The sequence below is a fragment of the Nannospalax galili genome, unplaced genomic scaffold (genome assembly GCF_000622305.1).
Source record: "Nannospalax galili isolate Female #2095 unplaced genomic scaffold, S.galili_v1.0 scaffold1437, whole genome shotgun sequence".
In the NCBI taxonomy this organism is placed as follows: Eukaryota; Metazoa; Chordata; class Mammalia; order Rodentia; family Spalacidae; genus Nannospalax; species Nannospalax galili.
In genome coordinates this window covers 859,302-882,284 of record NW_008341050.1, presented here as the reverse complement: position 1 = coordinate 882,284, position 22,983 = coordinate 859,302, and the positions used below count along the sequence as shown (strand labels likewise).

Below are 22,983 nucleotides of genomic sequence, written 5' to 3'. Positions count from 1 at the left end.
AGTAAGAAAAAAAAAAAAGCTTTTCTTTTTAAAAGTGGTTACAATGAACAATTCTTTTTTTCTCTTAACTGCTGTGTGGAACAATTGACAATTCTTTTTTTTTTTAAGACTTATAATCTTTTTTTTTGGTCTTTTTGAGACAGGGTCTCCCTGTGGCCCCAGCTGTCCTGGAACTCACTATGTAGACCAGGCTGGCCTTGAACTCCCAGAGATCCGCCTGCCTCCCAAGTGCTGGGACTACAGGCGTGCGCCACCACACCCGGCAACTGACAATTCTTAATGCAATTTAATGAAGTTAACAAAAAGAGGAGAAGGAGTGAATGATTTAGGTCAGAGGTCAGCAGTGTTTTTCTTTCGAAGGCCAAAAGATATCGATTTTAGACTTTGGGGCCACTCGGTCTGTGTCATAACTTGATGTTTTAGGGCAAGAGCAGCTGCAAACAACTGCAGCACAAACATAAAAGCAAAACAAATGTGGTAGCGTTCTGAAAGGCTGTACCGACAAACAGGCTTTGGACCGAATTTGTCAGCCAGTCCCTGCACTAGTTGGTGGCCTTTCCAGGACAACAGAATCAATCACCGAGAGACTATTAAAAATAGCCTAGGCACAGCCCCAGAGATCCTTAATGGTTCGAGATGAAGGCTTCACAGGTGTTCCTAATCCACACAGTGCTAAGGGTCACAATTTAGGGACCCTGGACCATCCCTTCCTTCCCTGGCCCTAACTAAGTGCATCTCCAATCTTCTCACGACCTTTGTATTGCTTGGAGTCGGGGATGACCAACAGGAGCAGGCCACTGGAGGGAGAAATGGAGCCTCCGAGCCCACTCCCTCCCACCTTCCTCAGATAACCCTCTGCCCTTCTGCTGTGTTTGTCTCTTGAGCACCAACAGGAATCGTCACCAATAGAACTTACCAGGTTGCACTCTGTTCTCATCTACGTGAAATGGAAATATAGATGATAATGGAATTCATTCATCTCCTTTCAATTTTTCTAAAAAGTACACTTTATTAAATGTGGGGTGCTAACTGGCAACTGAAACACAAGCCGGAAGAAAGTCATTGTCTCTGAAATGGTTGGACTCCCCCAGATTTCTCTCATGACTACCATGATGGGATCTAAGAACTTGCTTGTAGCAGTCTTTAGGAACTGAATTTCCAGGCAAATGTTTCTTGGTTGGAGAGCTGTGTGTTAAAGAGAAAAGAAGTCTTTGATCTCTCCATGTCTTTTTCTCAACTTTCCTTAAAGGCTAGACTCACTGTCTCCTTTCTCCTACTTTGTGGCCTCCAAAGTGTTGGAAGAAAGGATAACACATCTGTCACCCCCACAGTCTCTGAAACTGAGCCGTGGTGTCATTCAAAGCCAGGAATGATCGCCCTCATAACTCTTCTTTCTCCTCTTCTGCACAGATGCAAGCTGCCCGTTGACTGTTCATAAAAGGTCGGCAGCCCAGGGTCCACACAGTATTGAAGACAGTATCAGCCAGAGAATCACAGGCTACTTGAAAAAGATGAAGAGAAACAAAGAGGTTAACACAGAGGAATATCCCAATAGCATGCCTGTAAAGAGGCAGCATGCTTCCAGGATGATCCCCAAAGGACAGTGGAGTCAGAATTATCTGAGTACAGAATTAAAAAGACAAGCATACATTTAAGAGAAGCTTTTCTAAAAGCTCCTGTCTAGTCCAATAAAGTAGATACACTCTGTGATGCAGGACTTTTGTGGGACCCCTGGAAAAAGTAATCAGAACTCCATTATGTGCACTGTTTTTAGAACACTCAGACAGCATTACTGTCTATGTTACCCATAGCTTACCCTGCTCAAGTGTGGGGTGTATGGAAATATGTGGATGAGGCACTTTTGTAGGTACCAGAGGACAAAGACAATTTGAGGACCTCACAGTTTGGACAGAGTGACAAGTGTCAACATCATGATGACAGTGACCCCAAGACAGAGTGGGAACCCACAGAAAGAGAACCGTCCCTTCGGAGTAAGAGTTCTAAGAGAGGGCATCCCAGAGGAATATACTGGGTTTACTAGCCTGAAGGGATACTATGAACAATTGCATGCCAAAAAATTTAGACAGCTTAGAGGAAATGGAAAAATTTCTGCTGAAATTGACTCAAGTAGAAATGGAAAATGCAAATAGATTTTTGATGCATAAAAATACAATTACTAACCAGGTAAGGTGGCGCACGCCTTTAATCCCAGCACTGGGGAGGCAGAGGCAAGTGGATCTCTGTGAGTATAAGGCCAGCCTAGTCTACATAGTGAGTTCCAGGCCAGGGGTTACAGGGAGACCTTGTCTCAAAAAAAAAAAACAAAAAAGAATGCAAGTTGGTTTAACATACTAAAATCAATATAGTATACCACCTAGCAACAGAATAAAAGATAAATGCCACATTCTGCAGAAAGACATTAAAAAAAAATCCAACACCTTTTCATGATAGAAGCATTCAACAAACCAAAAGGAGAGTGTCCACAATCTGACAGAGATCACTTAGAAAAAAACCCAGCCAGAAACCATGCTTAGTCATAAACAGCCTCTTCCATATAGTTGGAAAGAAGATAAGAAAATAAGAAAGTGCACTCTTAACATTTCCATTCAATGCAGTATTGAAGTTCTAGGGGCTGGAGAGATGGCTCAGCAGTAAAGAGCACTGGCTGCTCTTGCAGAGGACCTGGGTTTGATTCCCAGCACCCACATGGTGGCTAACAACCATCTGTAACTTCACTTCCAGGGGATCTAATGCCCTCTTCTGGCCACTGCAGGCCCCAGGCATGCATGTGGCTCACATATATACATGTAGGCAAACACTCATACACATGAAATTTAAAAAATCGTTAAAAAAATTTGAAGAAAGTTCTAGCCAGGGAAATTAAGCAGACAAAGAAAATGCATTCAAATTAGAAAGGAAAATGATATGCAGGTGACATCTTATGTAAAAAAGAATTCAGGGCTGGCGAGATGACTGAGCAGTTAAGGGCACTGGCTGTTCTTGCAGAGGACTCAGATTTGATTCCCAGCACCCACATAGTGGCTAACAACTTTCTGTAATTCCAGTTACAGGGGATCCAACACCCTCATCTGACCTCCTCAAGCATTGGATGGCATGGGTAAACTTACATACATGCAGGGAAAACATTCATACACATAAAAATAATAAATAAAGTATTTTTAAGTTAAAAAAACACTAAAGAATCCACTGAAAAATCTATCAGAACTATTACATGGATTCAGCCAGGTCTCAGAATAAATCAATGGGCAAAAATCAGCCATCTTTCTGTACAGCATCAATAAATCATTTGTCAAGAAAATTGAGAGGACCACAGAGATGGCTTGGCAGGGGGTCAGCAGGTAAAAGTGCTTTCTACATAAGCCTGCCAACATGAATTTGATCGATGGAACCCACATAAAAAACCTGGATGTGGCAGCACACGTCTGTACTCCCAGCACTTCTATAAGATGGGAGGCAGAGACAAGAGAATCACCTGGACGTTCACAGGGCAGCTAACGTAGGGTGCACACAGCATAGCAGAAATGACACCCCTGCCTCAAAAGGATGGGAGGGGCTGTGCACGGTGGCATGCACCTTTGATCCCAGCACTTGGGAGGTAGACCCAGGTGCACCTCTATGAATTTGAGGCCAGCTTGGTCTACATAGTGAGTCCTAGGCCAACCAGGCACTACATAGCCAGACTCTCAAAATTAAATACAAAAAGAGGTGGAAGGAACCAACTCCAGAAAGTTGTCCTTTGACCAGCACGTGTACACAGTGACAAAACATGTCACCCACACATACAAAACTAAAATTAAGATTGAAAAGAAAATTAGAAAACAGTTCCATTTACAGTAGTTCAGAGAAAAAAAAATTACCAAAAAAAGTGAAAGGCTTGTGTCATGAGAATGAGAACACACTGTGGAAAGGAATGAAGGGAGGCGGAAATAAATGGAAAGATCTTCATGTTCTTGGGTCAGAGAACATAATCTTATTAATGTGGCAATACTCCTCGAACCATTCCATAGATTGAAGCCCTGTGAAGATAACAGCTGTCGTTGCTTGCAAAAATTAACAAGCTGATCCGAAAATCCTATAGAAATGCCAGACTCACCAATAGCCAACATGATCTTGACACCAAGATTTAAGGATACTCCTTAATTTCCAAATGTACCACAAAAGTACAGTGATAAAGGCAGTGTGGTGCTGGCATAGATCACTGGAGCAGAATAGAACTGAAAATCAAGAAATCACTCAAAAAGACCAAAAAAAAAAAAGTCAAGAAATCAGTACTTATACTTAAGGTCAGTTGAGTTTTGACAAAAGATAATAAACAACAGTGTTAAATAACTGGGTTTCCACATAGAAAATGAAGTTGGGCCCCTTTTTATACCCTGTAAAAATAATACTCAAACTAGTTCACAAACCTAAACCCAGAGCTTAGAGGAAAACAGAAGTAAATATTTTTTTAGCCTCCGCGGCATCGCACGACACAGCGCACTCACATACACTTGGGCAATACACTCATACACATAAAAAATAATAAATAAAATATATTTTTTAAATATTGGGAATTTCATGCATACATATAAGGTGTTTTGATCAAATCCACGCCCACTCCCTCCCCTCCAACTCCTCCCACATCTCCCCATCACTTTGTAAGTAAATATTTTTAACCTTGTGTAGGCAAAGGCTTATTACCACATCTGACACTGAAAATACCACTGACAAAAATAAAGAAATTGAAATGAATCAAAATTTTAGACTTCTAGGCCTCAAATAACATCAAGAAAGTGTTAGGCAGGTGTGGTGGCTCACTCCTTTAATCTCGGCCCTTGGAAGGCAGAAGGAGGTGGATCTCTGAGAGATCAAGGCCAGCCTGGTCTATATCAAAAGTGCCAGACCAGCTAGGGCTACAGGGAGACCCTGTCTCAAAAAGACCAAAATAAACAAATAAAAAATAAATAAATATAAATAAATAATTTTGGGCTATTATAACCAAAGAGTAAGGTGGTCTGAGCTCTGTCCAAGGCCTCAAACACCATTGCTCATTATTTTATTACCATTCCCACGACACTTGGCTCATTTTGTAATTGCATGCTCTTTCAGTTATACTGGTTGGACTGTTGCTCAAAACCAGAGTGAACATCTTGTTCCTTGTGTCTCCAGCACATGAAAAGGAAGAAAGAAAAGGAAGTCTTTATTTTTTTTTTTTGAGGGGGGTCTTTTGAGATAGAGTCTCCATGTAGCCCCAGCTGGCCTAGAACTCGCTATGTAGACCATGCTGGCCTTGAACTCACAGAGATCTGCCTGCCTCTGCCTCCTGAGTGCTGGGACTAAAGGAGTGAAACTTGTGAAAGGAAGTCTTAAATAAATGACCTAAAATATTGTCTTAAAAAATTATAAAAAGGCGGGGCGTGGTGGTGCACACCTTTAATCCCAGCACTTGGGAGGCAGAAGCAGGCGGATCTCTGTGAGTTCAAGGCCAGCCTGGTCTACATAGTGAGTTCCAGGACAGCTGGGGCTACAGAGAGACCCTGTCTCAAAAAGACCAAAAAAAAAAATTATAAAAAGAAGCTATGTTAAGCCATACAATGGGCATATTATTTAGCAATAAAAAGAAATGAACTCTTGGAACAGTCAGCAGCATAGATAAGTGAAAGAAATCAGCCATAGAAAACCACATGTTCTGTGATTCCACTTAAATGAAATGTCCAGACCAGGCTAATCTAGAGGTAGAAAGTAGAGCCATTGTTGTCTTGGACCAAGCAGGGGGCATTTGAGATGAATGGCTGTGGGGTTTCTTTGGGGGATGATGAATGTGTCAAGGCTGATGAAGATGGGGTCAATCACACAACTCTGTCAACCTACTCAATGAGAATGAGAAAATTAGATATAAATGACATCTCAAGTGGCTTGAATACCACTACAATGAAGGATGGGGTATTGTTCTAGGCAGAAGGAATGTCAGGATGGAAAGGTCTGGGCCATCAGCCCAGGTAGTTTCCATCAGAGGAGTCCAAAGGGAAATCTAGACATTCAAAATGCCACTGGAGGAGGCAGCCTAGAGCCGGCTTAGAAAGGACTGTGCATGTCAAACCCAAGGGCTTGTGTTGAATCCTGAAGGAGAAAACTATTGAGTGGAAACGATCAGATTCATGTAGTATAAAAATATAGCTGGTCCCAATGGAGAACATAAATCGGATGGAAAGTAGAGACATAATTTGCAGCAACACAGTGAGTGAAATAGCAAAGAGTTATTTAGGAGAAAAAAAAAATCAATAGGACATTGGCTTAGAGGAAGTAACTTAACCTGACCCTAGATTAGCAGCAAGTTCTTTTGACCCTTTGTTTTGACAGAGGATGGACTCGTTCTCCCTTCTACAGGGCCCATTTCATTATTCATATTCACAAGCCCTCACATATTCACTCTAAAACTCTCTTCTAGACAGTGATCCATGAACCACATCCAAGATTCTACCTACAGCTTTTCTCTTAGTTGTTCCTAATCCTGATTTTCAATCCTTACCATCTGAAACTTCTAAATTCTAATACCGGGCCATCGTGTTCCTGTTTCAAAGTAGAGAGATTAAAACTTTTCTAAAGTAAATTAGCAAAAAGAAATTACAGAGTCAATTCTGGAAGCTGAGTAGCTAGGCAGTGTTTAAAAATAATTATCTTGAAGCACAAACCTTTATACGCAAGAAAAAAGGGGTTTTTAAAGGTTCCTATCCAGACAAAAAATAAAATATAAAAAAAGGGCTTCAGCTATACCAAGAGGTCAAATGTAGAGCAACTGCTGAATGGAAAATTATTTAGCAGTGGCATGGACAGCCCTGGCAGCCCCTTCCTCCATCTTAAAGGGCAGATTTTTATTTCTCTGGGAAGGCACTGGTGTGGTCCTTTCCACCAGGAAGTTTGCCAGCAACCCATGGCCAGGACAGGGAGAAGTTTCATGAGGTGGTGCCTGGATTCTGCCTCTGCCTTTCCACAAGGGTTTACAGCCTTCCAGGAGACTCTGAGCTCTGACCATCCCTCTTAGTAAAGGGGAGCTCCAGTTACCTCTCTGCATGAAAGGAGGAGCAAATCTCCCTGTCAACAGGAAATGTCCTTAAGAGACCTACCTTCCACGTTGGAGACAAAGCCCAGGCTCCTCTTAAGGTCAGAGCAGATGGAGTGGAGGCACCATCGGAATTTGGCATCGCAGCGGTATTTGTTGGCACCACAGGTGTCATAGCACACATCCAGCTGGTTACAGCACTTGGTCATTGCTGGAATGCCCAAGTCCATCTGTAAAAGGGAGGCAGGAAAGTGCCACGTTTGACCAAGGACCTGAGGCAACCCTGCCCAGCTCACCATTAACTAGCTGGTTCTCAGATGTGTCACATAGTCACATCAGTTAGAAACACCAAAAACTCTGAAGAAGCTTCGAGTCACAGGATGCTAAGGTTTTAAAGATTAACTTTATTATTTATTCATGCATGCAGATGTCTGTGGAGGCCAGAGGAGGCATCAGATCCCAGAGAGCTGGAGTTACAGAAGGTTGTGAGCCGCCCTGACATGGATGCTGGGAACTGAACCCAGGTCCTCTGCAAAAGCAGCAAGTGCTCCTAAACCACTAAGCCATCTCTCCAACTCAGGATGCTAAATTTTAATGTTGCTACCAGCTTCATAAGTGACTCTAGCTCATTTTTCAGGGCTTTGTGTACACTAGGCAAGCACCCGACCCGCTAAACAATGTTCCCAGACCCTCCCAAGAAGTCTTCACAGAAGTTAATTTATTGCTTGCTTCTAGGGGTGGCTGGCCATTCGAGAAAGGGTCAGTGGTGTGCTAACTAATCATAATAAGTAGCCAGTATGTGATTGCAGAGTTCTACCCTGAAACAGTCCAAACACAGTGAATTGGATGCTTTCAATAAGCAGCTGCTACTTGCAAAAGTCAACCAGTATAATAATCAGCCCATCGCTGGAGTGACTTGCTAATTTAAATAAGTCAACTCCATCAGATCATCTTTATGTCTTGATGCCCTAAATTTTGGCTGTTGTTTGAAATGGCTACTTCAAAGTTCTCATGACTACTGGAGGCTTATCTGAGGGGCAGCTGTCTCTGAGAGAAAGAACTCAAATATCTTCTTCGAAATTTTTCTCCCCTCGTAGTCTAGTTTAAAACACCCAGTTACATTGTTCCATTTGGTTCCATAGTTTCCATCTGTGACGACTCTTAGATTACCGTTCGTTAAAAACCCATCAACCAAGAATAGAATACCAATGGTACGCACACTTCCTGGTACCTTGATACCCAGGAAATATGAACTACAGCCGTTGGGCTCCTGAGGTTTGTAGCCGGGTCTGGGCATCGGCGCCTTTCCTAGAAGAGAGAAGGGAGAAAAGAAGAAGAAATATTTAGAAGTCAAACATTTGAAAATATTCATCAAATAAAAATTTTCCAAAAACATATTTCATTTTTCCTTTAAATGTCATTGTATCTGCCTGGCATTGTGGCACACGCCTTTATTCCCAGCACTCAGGAGGCAGAGGCAGGCAGATCTCTGTGAGTTCAAAGCCAGCCTGGTCTACATAGTGAGTTCCAGGCCAGCTGGAGCTACAGGGAGACCCTGTCTCAAAAAGACCCAAAAAAAAAGTCACTCTATCCAGATACACAATTAAATAGGTAGTGATGATGCTGGGGGCATAAAAGAATTATAACCTTCAGATGAGCTTGGCATTTTATCCTGATCTCAATGAATTTTTTGAGCATTTATTAATAACAGCTCTAACATTTCTCTAGTGCATGAATTTGAAAATAAAGGCCATGGCAAAACCAAACTAAACCTCATGGTTTTGTGTGTGTATGTATCTACATGTTCGTGTGTGTATGTATATGTGTATATGTATGTATGTGTGCAGGTGCATGTGCAGGTCATTTTGGTTATAATGGGTTTCTTCCCCAGTCACTCTCCAACCTTATTTTTTTGTTTTGTTTTATTTTTGGTCTTTTTGAGACAGGGTTTCCCTGTAGCCCCAACTGGCCTGCAATTCACTATGTAAACTAGGCTGCCCTTGATGTCTTAGAGATCTGTCTGCCTCTGCCTCCCAAGTGCTGGGACTAAAGGCATGTGCCACCATGCCTGGCCCAAACTCATGGTTTCTTATTCTTTCAGGCAGTGTAAGACCAGACACCACACATAGAGGACAGAATACTGCCTGGACACTCAACTCATAACCTTAGCTGTGCCATCAAGGCATTTAACTCTAAGTTGCAGGAAGTTTAGCAAGACTCCACAGATGCAAACAAAGTATTACTGATCACAGAACAAAGAAGACACACCAGATGCTCACTGAACTCAGCAGAAACTATCTGAATGCTTGGACTTTCTTGACTTCTTCACAGAGCCTTTGAGTTTCTTTATGATCTTGCATTTTAAATGTGTTAAAGACACACTGGGTGTGTTGGTTTTTTTAATATTTTATTTATTTATTTATTTTTATTTTATGTGTATGAGTGTATTGCCTGCATGTATATGAGTGTACCTGTGTCGAGCAATGCAGCGAAGGTCAGAAGAGGGCTTCCGATTCCCCTGGAACTGGAGTTAAGGACAGTTCGTAGCCACCATGTGGGTGCTGGGAATCGAACCTGGGTCCTCTGCAAGAGTAGTCAGTGCTCTTAACCACTGAGCCATCTCTTCAGCCCCCACACTGGGTGTGGTTGTATCTAGGGCAGTTATCACGGGCAAAGATAACCGTCACATGACCACTTCCTGCTCTGGTCTCGGCTTCCTACTACCTTGTAAGGAGCGTCCACCACACACTCCCACCTCCATACACTCTGCCATGCCTTCCTGGTCGTGGTGCACTGCTGATCCCTTTGAAGCCATGGGCCAAAGTAAGTCTTTTTCGCCTTGGAATTTCTTCTCTCAGGTAGTGATCACAGAGATGAAAACCACAGTGCTTGAGGAGCAGAATTTCTGGGTCATGTGATGATTCTGTGTGTAACTTCCTGAGGGTTCACCATCCTGTTTCCCATAGCAACTGCAGCATCTTTCATCTCTACCAGCACTGCTCAGTGGTCCCTCAGGCTTCACTTCAGGGGTCTAGATGGGATGTTTCTCCTTTTCCTTCTGGGGATAATCAGAAGACCTGAGTTTCATTCATTTCTGGAAAACTTTCAGTCATGGTATAAATCTTCTTTCCTTGTTATATTTTGATTTTTTTCCCACCTGAACCTCATATTTCTGAATGGTGAATCTTTTCTTTATCTTTCATAGATCTTTGTATGTATTAATCACCCTTTCATATTTTCCATTTCTGTTTCTCTCTGAACTGGATTCTTGCATGCTTCATTAAATCTAGTTTCCATTTTACTCATTTTCTTTAGATTGACTAATCTGTTGTTTAATTAGTCCACCAGTGTTTGGCTTTCCGTGCACTTGAACAGTTTGCATTTGAATTCTGTTGGTTCTATTGGTTGGGTTTTTTTCTTTCAAATTTATGTATTCACTTCTCATCAGCTTTTTTTTTTCCCCACTTTGGTCTTTTTTTTTTTGAGACAGGGTCTCCTTGTAGCCCCAGCTGTCCTGGAACTCACTATGTAGACCAGGCTGGCCTTGAACTCACAAAGATCTGCCTGCCTCTGCCTCCTGAGTGCTGGGATTAAAGGCGTGTGCCACCACGCCTGGCCTCATCAGCTTTTTAAAAGACATTTATGTGCATGAGTGTATTGCCTGCATATATATAAGTGCACCTCTGTGTGTAATGCCCTTGGAGGTCAGAAGAGGGCATCAGATCCTCTGGATCCCCAGGTCCTTTGTAAGAGCAGCCAGTGCTCTTAATCACTGAGCCATCTCTCTAGCACCTCCCAGGTTTTATATTTTTTTAAACTATATTTTCTAGTCATTTAATAATTTGAAATTCTATATTATGATCTCTAGTCCTTGGGGTGCTGATTTCCACTTTGCTTTGATTTTTGTTTTGGCTTTGGTTTGGGGTTTTGGTTTCTTTTTTGAGACAGGATCTCTCTGTACAACTCGGGCTGGCCTTGAACTCACAGTCTTCTTGCTTCAGCCTTCTGAGTGCTGGGATTACAGCTGTGTGCCACTATGTCTGGTTAATTTGCAGATTTTTAATACTGACTGACTTTCCCCATGGTAGATTATTCACATGTATTATAATTTTTAGTAAGGATTCTTTTTTAAAAGATTTATATCTAATGATGTGTATGTGTGCAGCTCTCTGTGTGGGTATGTGCATGTGAACATTGGTGCCTTCAGAGGCCAGAGGTGTTGGACTCCCCTGGAGCTGGAGTTACAGGTTGTTGTAAGCCACCCAACAATGGGTGCTGGGAATCAGACTCAAGTCCTCTGCAAGAGCAGCAAGATTTCTTAATTGCTGAGCCATCTCTCTAGTCCCTGAATTCTTATGCCCTGGATACACTCAGATCCTTGGGTACTCAAGAGTGCATTTGGCTGCCGAGCTACATTTCCAGCCCTCCTCAATTACTTTTTCTATGACTCTGAGAGTTTCAAGCTCATTAAGACACCAGAACTTAACAGCTATTAATTACCTTGGATTTCATCAGGCCACCCTTAGACACTGCATGAATTCTGGTCCCTTACCTGTGTATGCAGCTTGCTTGGGGTAGAGATTTTTTGGTAGAAATTCTTTCACTGCTCTCTAGCACCAAGTAGATGGAAGCATCTTGTGACTTCCTTGGAACATTGGGGTCAAGATTTTCGTAATCCCTTTGTGTGTGTGTGTGTGTGTGTGTGTGTGTGTGTGTGTGTGTGTTGTGGAGGGCCACTAGGCTCCACCTGTCTCCGCCCTGGCATTACAGACATGTACCACCATGCCCAGCTTTTCCATAGGTGCTAGGGATTCGAATTCAGGTCTTCATGCTTGTGCTGCAAACACTTCGTGGACTGAGCCAGCTCCAAAATCCCTTTTGAATAGACTTAGCAGATCCTCAGACGCTCGGAAAATATTTATACAGCAGATTCAACTTCCCTGGAAGTGAAGGACACTCAGTCTTTACACGGACTGTTCAGTTCCAGCCTCCCAGTTCTTGCAGGAAAGGTCACAAGCGTTTCTTCTCTGCACACCAGAAGCCCTGTCCTGTTTCCTGGAATCCTTGTGTGCTCTCAAAACCCCCAGGAGCCCACAGCTCTCCGCCTCAGCCCCCCTTATTTCTGTAACTTGATTTCCCTTTATTAACCTGTCATGTATCTGTGTGTAGCTGAAGGAATGGGGCAATAGAGTGTAATTAATAGCAGCAATCGAGTTCCACACAGGAAAATAATCACACTGGGCTGCATAATTAAATGTGGCTGTCTCTAAGAAGCGATTTTATCTCTTTTTCAGATTGTTTTCTTACATGTGCTCTACATAAACCACCTTTATAGATATCAGGAAAAAAAATATAAACAAAGAAACAAATGTCTGAATTCATTGGCAAGGCAGATTCTTAATGCCCCTTGGAGCAGAGCACTTGCTGCAGACTCTGGAAACTTCCTGTGTCACCCCTGGTGGCTCTTTTGCATCTAAGAACTCACTGAAGATCAAACTCTGAAATTAGTTTGAAGAATGATGGAATGGAATTCCTACCCATCTTGCTGGTGATGAAAGGTGCTTTCACTAAATGCAGTATTTTGTTAACTGCAGCAGTCTGCTTTGGAGTGAGGCTTGAAGTGTAAGTTCTATCAAAAAAGGGATGGTTGAACCTAGGCAATAAATAACATACCCTATCCTCAGGCTGTAACTTATATTTTGATGCTTTGAGCCTAGGTATCAGAAAAGTGCTACATCACAAAGTGGTTTTATTTTTTGGCTCTATCTACTTATAGAGTGGCAGGCTGATAACTTGAAATTCCGCTTCTCATTGGCAAATGGTGGCTAGGGCCCACTGCCTGCTTTGTGTAACCTGCCAACTAAAATGGGCTTTCATCTATTTTAATAGTTGGGACAAGGGGGGGTCAAAAAGCAAGAATAATATTTTATGAAGTGAAAATTATACGAAATTCAAATTTTAGTGCCCGTAAAGAAGTTTTATTGGGGCACAGCCACATTCATTTATTATGCATTAACTAGGTCTGCTTTCACCTGGGGGGGGGATCACAGAATACTGTTATAGTTGTGAAGTGAAGAGGTTTTCCTAATCAAGACATAAAAGTCGGAGGCTATATAATGAGACTGACAGCTTTGATCTCATAAAACTTAAAACCTTCTAAACAAAATGTTAACGCCATAAAACACTTTCAAGACAAACTGCAGGGCGGTTCAGTAAAGAATTAGCCACGAAAGCATAATTCCATCTGCAGCCGGGTCCTGCGCTCGGCCAGCCTTTCTCCTCTCTCATTTTGGTCACTGAAAAGATCAGGGAAAATGTGTGGAGCTTTCTGTCAGGGGTATGACTTACTGGAGAGTGAGTCTCTCTGTCCACACCCCGCTGGTTCCCCCAAGGTGCCACCGGGCACAGGGCATTGCAAATGACGCGTACACCTGGCAGTCTCCAGAAACCCTGGGATGGGCACCAGCGACGGGAGAATGGAGCTCATTTCACTGAAGCAGTGGACCCGGCATTTCAGCCACTCAGATGAATTAAGTTTGCCGCAGTAGAGCGACCCCACATGTCTTGGGACTGATTCTTTAAGGACTAAATGTCCCTTATACCAGCATTCCCTCTCCCCTCCCTTGGTCCTCAGCAAACTGGGAGATGGATCATCCTAGCACAGGGCCGATCTATTGGCTTCTAAACTTGTGGGTGTTATCTTTTCTCCGACTACGGATCGGTGGTTTTGAGAATTCAGTGAAGGCTGTAAGGAAGTTCTTTGCTAGGAAAACATGCAAACTCACAACTGTGTGGAATTTTTCTGCGAGATTTCAAACATTAAAAAAAAAATCTCTAAGAGGGCTGGAAAGATGGCTCAGCAGTTAAGAACACTGACTATTCTTGCAGAAGACTGGGGTTAGAATCCCAGCACCCACAGGGCAGCTAACAACTGTCCATAACTCCAGTCCCAGGGAATCAGACAGCCTCTTCTGTCTTCCACAAGCATTGCACAACACAGGTGCACTTACCTACATGCAGGCATAACATTCATACACATTAAATAAAATATATATATTTTTAAATCTCTGAAAATAATTTAAGGGGTGGAAAGATGGCTCAGCATTTAAGAGCACTGGCTGCTCTTTCAGAGGACCAGTGTTCAGTTCCCAGCACCCACATGGTGGCTAACAACCATCCTTAACTCCAGTTCCAGGGGATCCAACACCCTCTTCTGGCCTCCACAGGCATTGCACACGACACAGCATTTACATAGATGCAGGCCAAACACACATAAAGTAAAAATAAATTTAAAAAACTTTAAAAACAAGTTTTAAAAAATTAAAATGGCAGGGCTAGCACTATAACTGTTAGTAGAGTGTTTGCCTAGCATGCACGAAGTGCTGGATTTGATCCGCAGCACGGCATAAACCTGGCATGGTGCCACATGCCTATGATCCCAGCACTTGGGACGTGGAGGCAAGAGGATCAGAAATTCAAGGTCATACTTGGCTACACAGCAAGTTTGAGGCCAGCCTGAGCTACATGAGACCCTGTCCCAATTTTTTTTTTAAGGCAGATTTATACCTGCAAAACAGTGAAGTTTCTGAATGGTAAAGGGAACAGAGTAAAGAGACAGTGGAGAGATGAGGATGTATGCAAACTCCACCTCCAATAAGGAGCCAGTATTCAAATACATGAGGGATGAGAGTGACCAATAGCATGAAAAAGCATCTGACTTCAAACTAGGCAAAGAACATTTATCAAAAAAAGACAAACGGGCTGGAGAGCTGGCTCAGCAGTTAAGAGCACTGGCTGATCTTGCAGAGGACCTGGATTCAATTCCCAGCACCCACATGGCAGCTAACAATCATCCTAACTCCAGTTCCAGGGGATCCAACGCCCTCTTCTGACCTCCATGGGCATTGTACAACATGGGTGCACTTACATATATGCAGGCAATACACTCATACATATAAAATAAAAATAGCAAAATATTTTTAAAAGACAAGCAATGATCAACAGAATATGAAAAGATGCCCAACATCTCCAATTGTCAGGGAACCAGATTAAAACCACAATGCAACAGCACCTTACATCAGTTAGAATGGCTATTAGTAATAGGCCATTGATAACACATGGTGGGGAGGATGTGGATGAACGGGAACTCTTGTACACCATCAGTGAGACTGTGAATTATTACAGCCATTTGGGAGCATACTACAGAGGCTCCTCAAAAAACTAAAAATACAACTGTCATGTAATCCAACAATCCCACTTCTGGTACCTACCCAAAGGAACTGTAAATAGTACATTGGGGAGATGTCACACTTCCATGTTCAATGCAGCATTATCTTCAATAACCAAGACACAGATGCAACCCAAGTATATGTCATGAGTGGGAAAAGAAAATGTGTGTACACACAGTGGAACACTATACTGCCTTAAAAAAAAAGATATCCTGTCATTGTAGAACTGAAAGTCATTACACTGGGTAGAATGAATCAGAAAAAAAAAAAACCACATACTGTGTGATCTCAAATGTGGAACCTATAAGAAAAAGTCAACTTTATAGAAACAGAGATTAGAAAGGTAGTTACCAGTGGCTGGAAGGTAGGATTGAGGAAAATGAGATGTTAATCAGAGATACAAAGTTCTAGTTGGGAGGAATATGTTTTAGTGATCCATTGCACTGATGGTGAGTAGAGCTAATAATGTGTTGTATATTTCTGTTACGTTTGCATCTGAAATGTCCTGGGAGCTGGAGAGATGGCTCAGTGGATAAGGGTGCCTGCTATGCAAGCACAAGGACCCAAGTTCAAATCCCCAGCATCCATAGAAAAGGCTGGGCATGGCTTCCCATGGCCCTGTAACTACAGTGTTATCAAGGGCAGAGACAGGATGATTACTGTGACTTGCAGGCTGCCTGCCTAGGTTCATTGAGAGACTCTGCCTCAAGAAAACATAATGGAAAGTGATAGGACACCCGACATCCTTCTCTGGCCACCATGAATGCATATCAGTAGATATACATTCATCCCCTGCACCCCCAGGCCCGTGTTTTAGTGTTTGTTCTCTGCTCATGGTGCTGATTTGTGAGGCTGAGGGATCTTTAAAAGGTAAGGTCTTTGTGGCAGAAGGCCACCAGGGGCAGGCAGGCCTTTGAAGGTCATACCTACCCCTGGCTCCAGTTGGCTTTCTTTGCTTTCAGAGCAGGCTTCCATCTCAAACTCCCTCTGCCCACAGAGACTGAGGTGGGCCTCCGCTGTGCCTTCCCCAACATAATAAACTGAGACCCTCTGAAACCTTGAGCCAAAACAAATCCTTCCTCTCTAAATTATTAATATCAGGTATTTTGTCACAGCTATAATGAAAATCATCACAATCTCAAAATGTCTAAAATGGACTTTTATCATTCTCACCACAAAATGGATCATAACTTCATGTTTTTTCCATAAATAACCACTAATTTTTCTCAATTTTTTGAAAAATGATGTTTAAGGATCCTTTTCTGGGGTGGTGTTGAGAGGGAACTTAGGGGATCTCATTATATAGCCAGGCTAGACTGGAATTTGAGTTTCTCCTGTCTCAACCTCCCAAGTAACTGAGATTACAACTATGTACCACTCAAAGTATTTTTTGAGACAGGGTCTCAGTATGTCACCTTGCTGGCATGGAACTTGCTATGTAGATGAGGCTGGGCTCAAACTCACAGAGATCTACCTTCTGAGTGCTAGGATTAAAGATGTGCACCACCATGCCCAGCCTCAAAATATCACTAAAAGATACTTCAAAAACATTTTCCCACCTTGGAACTAAACCAAAGAAGGAATTCACCTGGAACCTGGATGTGACTAACAGGCTCACCAGACTGTCTTTCCTACTATCCACAACACCTGTGGGGACCTACCATGCTCCACACAAATTCCTTAATGTGCTGTCTTTAATTCTCACTAGAACCTCATGAAGCATTATTAGCATTCTTTACCTATCTGTATTGGTTACTTGTTGCTATGACAAAACACCTGACCAAGGCAATCTCAGAAATGAAGGGTTTACTTTGGCTCGCAGTGTGAAGGGACAGCTGACTCATCACGGGGGAAGGTGTGGCAGGAGTGAGGCAGCAGGTTGCACTGTGTTCATAGTCAGGAAGCAGAGAGAGATGAATACCCTATTTTCTCCTTTTTATTCAGTCTGGGACCCCAGCCCATTCAGGGTAGGTCAGTTAAGCCTCTCTGCAAACACCCTCATAGATGTACCCAGAGGTGTGTCTTCTAGGTGATTTTAAATCTTGTCAAGTTGATAGTCAGGATCACCCATTGCTATACACATACACACACTTATCCTTGGGAGTTTCTGTCTTCATTGGTTTGGCACTGGGACTGTGTGCTCCCAGGTGGTTCAAACGTACGCTAAAGTAAAGAACCATGTCCTTACACAATGGCATGTGGTATCTATTAAGGACAAGTGTTTTTTAGACAAGGTCTTTTATATAGCCCAGGCTGGCCTTGAACTTGTAGCAATCCTCCTGCCTCAGCCTCCCCAGTGCTGGGATTTCAGGTATGTTCCACATATTTATACCCAGCTTAACCTTTTTTCTTTAGATTGCTGTCACACACACACACACACTGAGGTTGTTGGAAAGAGTTAACCTCATCCAAGTTCACCAGCAATGGATTTTCCTCCAAATTCAACCCATGATATTTCTGTCCCTAAGATTTTTCAAAGTCTGGTCAAAGACTGTTAAAAGTGTAACTCCACCAGGCATTGTGGCACATGCCTTTAGTGCCAGCATTCAGGAGGCAGAGGCAGGTGGATCTCTGTAAGTTCAAGGCCAGTCTGGTCTACATAGTGAGTTCCAGGACAGCTGGGGCTACAGGGAGACCCTGTCTCAAAAAAGACCAAAAAAGAAAAAAAAAATGTGTAGCTGAATGTGCTGGGGTGTGGCTCCATGATAGAGTACATGCCTGGCATCCATGAGGCCCTGGGATCAATCCCTAGCTGCCCAACCTCAGGCCCAAGGTTCAATCCCTAGCTGCCCAGCCTCAAAAGTACAGCCTAAGGGCTGGCAAGATGGCTCAGTGGGTAAAGGTGACCATGAATTCCTAGGACTCGCGCAGTAGGAAAGAACCAACTCCTGCAAGTTGTCCTCTGAACGCCACATAGGAGCTGTGGCACATGTGTGTCCACACATACACACACACATACACAGAGAATAAAAGAACCAAAGAAGTTTAGGAGTTCTCATACAGAATCTCTGTGACGATAAAGAACTCTATAACAAAGATTCTCAGGAACTCTTGTCCCGCTGACACAGGCTTTTCCCGGTCAGCTAGCTTTCAGCATCACTGACTCACAATGAATTGTATATATCACCTGTACAGTCCTTTGACAGCTTATGTGTGTTGGCATAAAAACAAACTGCTTTAAACATCAGAAGTGGGGAACACAACACACATGCCCCACTGTGGAAGAGCAAACACCCTTTACCTGCTCTACTAGTTAAGGCTAGAGGCTGAAGCATTAAAGAGCCCCATCTTGGAATAGTGTACCTTTACTTGGGATGGCTTTGTAATCACCTGACAACATTAAAATCTGATGTCTGGGTCTAACCCACAGCAGTTCCAACTTAATTGGTTTGATGTGAGACTTTGCAAACCTCCCCAGATGATGCTAATACACGGCCAGCTTTAGAAAGTGGCAAGTACCTGACATTTTACACCTGTGATAGGACTTTTTTTCTAAAAAATATTTTTTTTTTGCTTTATGTGTATGAGTGTATTGCCTACCTAAGTGTGCCTGTGAAGTGCAATGCCTATGGAGGTCAGAACGGGGTGCCGGATCCTCTGGAACTGGAGTTACAGAGGGTTGTTAGCCAATATGTGGGTGCTGGGAATTCAATCCCAGTCTTCTTCAAGAGCAGCCAGTGCTCTTAACCACCGAACCATTTCTCCAACCCCCACTTTTTTTCTTGTAGACTTTTTGTTAAACTATTCTTTGTAGTAAAAGATTGCAGATTTTAAGGTAGGTTGGTGGGTTGGTGGGCTGGTTAGTTTGCTTGATTCATTTCCTCAATGTGGCTCCAAGACCACCTGATATGCAACTATAAATCATCTGGCCCCACCCCAGATTTGTCAATCAGAAATGAAAGAGGTGGAGCCAGCAAGCCTTTTAAATATGCTACCTAAGTGGGGTCGCAGGGAATGGACTTGAATGCCAGCGGCATATCACAGAGCAAACTAAACAGGAGCAGATGCAGTTAGGGGTTAGGTGTGATCTGGTCAAAAGATTGCTTGATTCACAATCCGTTTGAGAAGATATTTTATCCTGTTTGGGTACAGCCTCAGGGTTCCTTCCCCCGCCGGATCCCAAAGGTAACAGACAGTGCAACTGCACCCTCTATTTTGCTGTTTTTCAGGCCCCTCCTTGGGCAGCTTCTGTTTTGGTAAACGTTATTTGCCTTCCTGTTCTGTTGACTATCCCCACCCCCCACCAGTTGCTGCTGTCACCTGCCCTGGCCAGAGGCTCCAAAGCAACATTTGCTGAAATCTTTTGGTGCCATTTTGCCAGAGAAGGAAGAATTAAGGTTTGGTTCACAGTTTTTAAAATCCCACTGTTACATATTTGCTAAACCTCAGGTAGTAGTTAAAATACCTGTGTTGACTGAAACATGTGGCATTAACCCTTTCCTGCCTCCCCAAGGCAAACTAGGTGGACCTAACTAACCCAGTGACAAGGCCTCTGAATTTATCCAGCCCACCTTGGTCAAATATGAAAGGGAAGGGTTCAGGATTTGACCCTGTGAAGTTTGCACAGTGAGATGCAGTGGCTTTTTGCTTGTGTCTCTGTGTGGTTAAACCTGTTGGGAGCAATGGTTTAAGCATTATCTCCTGGTTGGTCACTCAGTATCTAAGGAAGCCATTTTCCTCTTCCCAAAGATGAGGGCCAGAGATGTAGGTATAAATCCAACAAGTACGATGCCACTGTTTTGAGTCTCTCAGGAAAGTTGCTTTATCTGCTGAGTGTTTGAAGAAAGTTTTTCTCCAGCCTGTTTCCCTGCTGGGCAAAATGGACATTTTGCTTCTAATTCCTTGAGGGGCCTTTGCATAAACTAAACCACCAGAGGAATCTGAGTGTGTGCTTTTTTAAAATATATATACATACTATTATTTTTATTTTATGTGTATGAGTGTATTGCCTGCATGTATGTGAGTGCATCCGTGTCATGTAATGCCTTGGAGGTCAGAAGAGGCCGTCTGATTCCCCTAAAACTACAGTTACCGACCGTTTGTAACCACCATGTGGGTGCTGAGAATCAAACCCTGGACCTCTGCAAGAGCAGCCAGTGCTTTTAACTCCTAAACCCTCTCTCTAGCCCCACGCACTTGTGCTTTTTTTTTTTTTTTTTTGGTCTTTTTGAGACACAGTCTCCCTGTAGCCCCAGCTGGCCTGGAACTCACAAAGATCCACCCTGCCTCTGCCTCCTGAGTGCTGGGATTAAAGGCTGCACCACCATAACAAGCACGTGTGTGCTTTTAAAGAGTACTTTTCAGGCCTGGGGGTGCAGCTCAGTGGCAGACTACATATACTTAGTACACGAGGCCTGAATTAAATTCCTAGCGGCACACTAAAGACAAAGGTTTTCAGTCACAGCCAGGACTGCCAGGTCCGGGGCTGGGGATTCAGTTCTGATTCTTGATTTCAGAGGAGAGTAAAGGGGAAACTGGCCATAGGCCCAGTTGTTGGGCAAGCTGGCTTTGCAACTCAGGCAAGGTAAAGGGTGCCCGCCCCAGCTCCCAACTCTGCCTCTGGTGTCTGGCTGCCTACAGAGCTTGGGACCCCTGGTGGGCAACAGGCAAGTCTGATCAATGATGTGGTGCCACAGGTAACTGGGGCAACACAGGAACTGCTTCCTTGGAAGAGCCCAGGCAAAGTGCTACCCACTATAGGCCTACCAGAGAAAGGCAGAGTCCTTTCCAGTTTCAGAGCTGCTGAGGAGGTTGTTTAACCCTGGGGAGAATCTCCTTCTACCATCATACTCAGTTTTCTTCCCCAGGAGTCCTTCACAGACCCCCCACATCCTTTCCCAGCACCCCCTCTCTCCCCGCCCAGCTTAAAAAAAAAACCCAAAAAATAAACCCTGCCTCACAACAAACTCATAAAAGACCCCAGCAAAAGTTTCCCAGAAAGCTCAGTGGAATTTGTCAGAGTACATATATCCCAAATCTTACACTGGGCATCCTTTCACCAATTAGATGTCTACTTTCTGCTGTCATTAGACATCCTGTGTTAGGCTCAATCTGGCCAATGGGAGAAAGAGAGCAGGTGGTGACCTGCTGGACCTCCCGTCCCAGAGAAAGTTTTTACAGAAAAAGAAGATGCACTCACCATATCGGCACCGATACTGACAGACTCCATTCTTCCCTCCCAGAAGCTCCATGAATGAGTCAACGTAGCTGTTGACTGACTCAAAGCTGCCCCGGAGGTGCCGCAGGCCCCAGTCCGAGTAGGATTCCTCTGCCTTGAGGCTGGGGTCACTCTGAGCCAGGCCGCCCACCAGGCCGAGCCACAGGATGAAGATGGCGCGGGGCAGCTGCATCCTGCACAGAGGTAAGAAGCTGCGCTTGGCCCCCACCCCAGCCAGGGTGCCAGGAAGCCCTGGGACACAACACAGCCCAGTGGCCGGGTGTGGGGAAGGAGCCGGCTAGGATTGCCGGGAACACTGTCTGTGTTCCCCAGAGGTGGACTTTAAACACAGCCATGGAGGCTGGGAGCAGATCAGAGCGATTAGAGAGGACAAAGGTGAGGCCATGGGAGGGCCTGTCTGGGGATGGACTAAGAGGGGACTACCCTCCCAGTGGACCCTGCGAGTTGGAGGGGGATGTGGGCACTCCCAGGAGGGTTAGCCAGGAGCCCCAGGATTCTGATCCCCAGCCTGTGAACCACTGGCTCCTCCAAACTTAGCTTCTGGACTAGATAGCTCTGTCCCAAGGTCACAGCCACACCCCTGAGCCAGTTTCCAACTGTCCAGGGGAGACTTGGGAGGGTGTGTGCAAGGCTCAGGTGGCCGAACCCGGGTCACCTTCATCAACAGGTTGTCAGAGCCTAAGCGCCAGTGTGCCTCGGGTTTGAGGTTTGAGGCCCAGCCTCTGCCTGGGTCCCTCCATGACTCTGATTCCAATCTTCCCATCTGGCAGCAATCCTGAAATGGGAATTTCCCCATCTATCAAAACAGTGTGTTTACACCGCAGGACCGGATCTGCGATCCCGAGACCTGCAGGTGGCCAGAGCCCCATTCTGGGAACACAGCTCTGGTGATATTTTTTCCTTAGAGTCAGTTAAAAGTCGAGGAGTCAGGGGCTGGAAAGATGGCTCAGCGGTTAAGAACACTGGCTGTTCTTGCAGAAGACCCAGGTTCGAATCCCAGCACCCACATGGCAGCTAACAACTGTCCCTAACTCCAGTTCCAGGGGATCCTACAGCCTCTTCGGTCCTCTGTGGGCATTGCACAATGCAGGTGCACTTACCTACATGCAGGCAATACACGCATACACATAAAATAAAAATAATAAAAAGTATTTATAAAACAAGTCTAGGAGTTTATCAGAAAGTATTGAAGATTCTAGGCTTTAGGACAAATGCTTACTGTTTGGACTTCACTTTCAGATGGTAGCTTGCTCTTAGTCATGAGAAGAATATCTACAAAAACAATATTGCTATGGACTAAACAAACCATTAAGTTTTTTTCTCAAATGTCAAGAAAGCCCCATAGAAAATAATCAATGCATTAAATGTCCTCATCCTCTAAAGACTTAAACTCCAGGAAGGTAGTGGGGAAAATAAAAACAGTATGTGCAATTATTGTGTCAATTAAAAAGAAAATGTGGTGAAAATACCACCCAGCATTATAAAACACACATTCCAAATCAGTCAGTTCCTGTTTC

The 22,983-nt window shown here is 43.8% G+C and overlaps 1 protein-coding gene across 2 annotated transcripts; it reads right to left on the bottom strand.

Annotated features, from left to right (window-relative positions):
- Nucleotides 1–191: 191 nt before the first annotated feature.
- On the bottom strand, nucleotides 192–21,773 carry Pla2g12b (phospholipase A2 group XIIB). Of its 2 annotated transcripts, none has more exons than XM_008836619.2 (4): nucleotides 21,428–21,773; nucleotides 8,280–8,368; nucleotides 7,125–7,290; nucleotides 192–1,498 (listed from the first exon to the last, which is right to left on the bottom strand). In XM_008836619.2, the coding sequence occupies exons 1-4, from the start codon at nucleotides 21,636–21,638 to the stop codon at nucleotides 1,380–1,382; spliced, it is 585 nt and encodes a 194-aa protein (XP_008834841.1). In that variant the 5' UTR covers nucleotides 21,639–21,773; the 3' UTR covers nucleotides 192–1,379. The 2 variants fall into 2 exon arrangements, with proteins under 2 accessions (XP_008834841.1, XP_008834842.1); XM_008836620.2 differs by having other exon boundaries at nucleotides 192–1,501; nucleotides 21,428–21,772.
- Nucleotides 21,774–22,983: the final 1,210 nt, after the last annotated feature.

What these genes read in the sequence shown, in the direction of transcription:
- Pla2g12b (XM_008836620.2), bottom strand. Translation starts at nt 21,638, where the DNA reads ATGCAGCTGCCCCGCGCCATCTTCATCCTGTGGCTCGGCCTGGTGGGC. An exon ending in TCAGTATCGGTGCCGATATG is followed by an intron (nt 8,369 to 21,427) that starts GTGAGTGCATCT and finishes TCTCTCTTCTAG; the next exon opens with GAAAGGCGCCGATGCCCAGA. An exon ending in CTTTGTCTCCAACGTGGAAG is followed by an intron (nt 1,502 to 7,124) that starts GTAGGTCTCTTA and finishes ATCTTTTTCAAG; the next exon opens with TAGCCTGTGATTCTCTGGCT.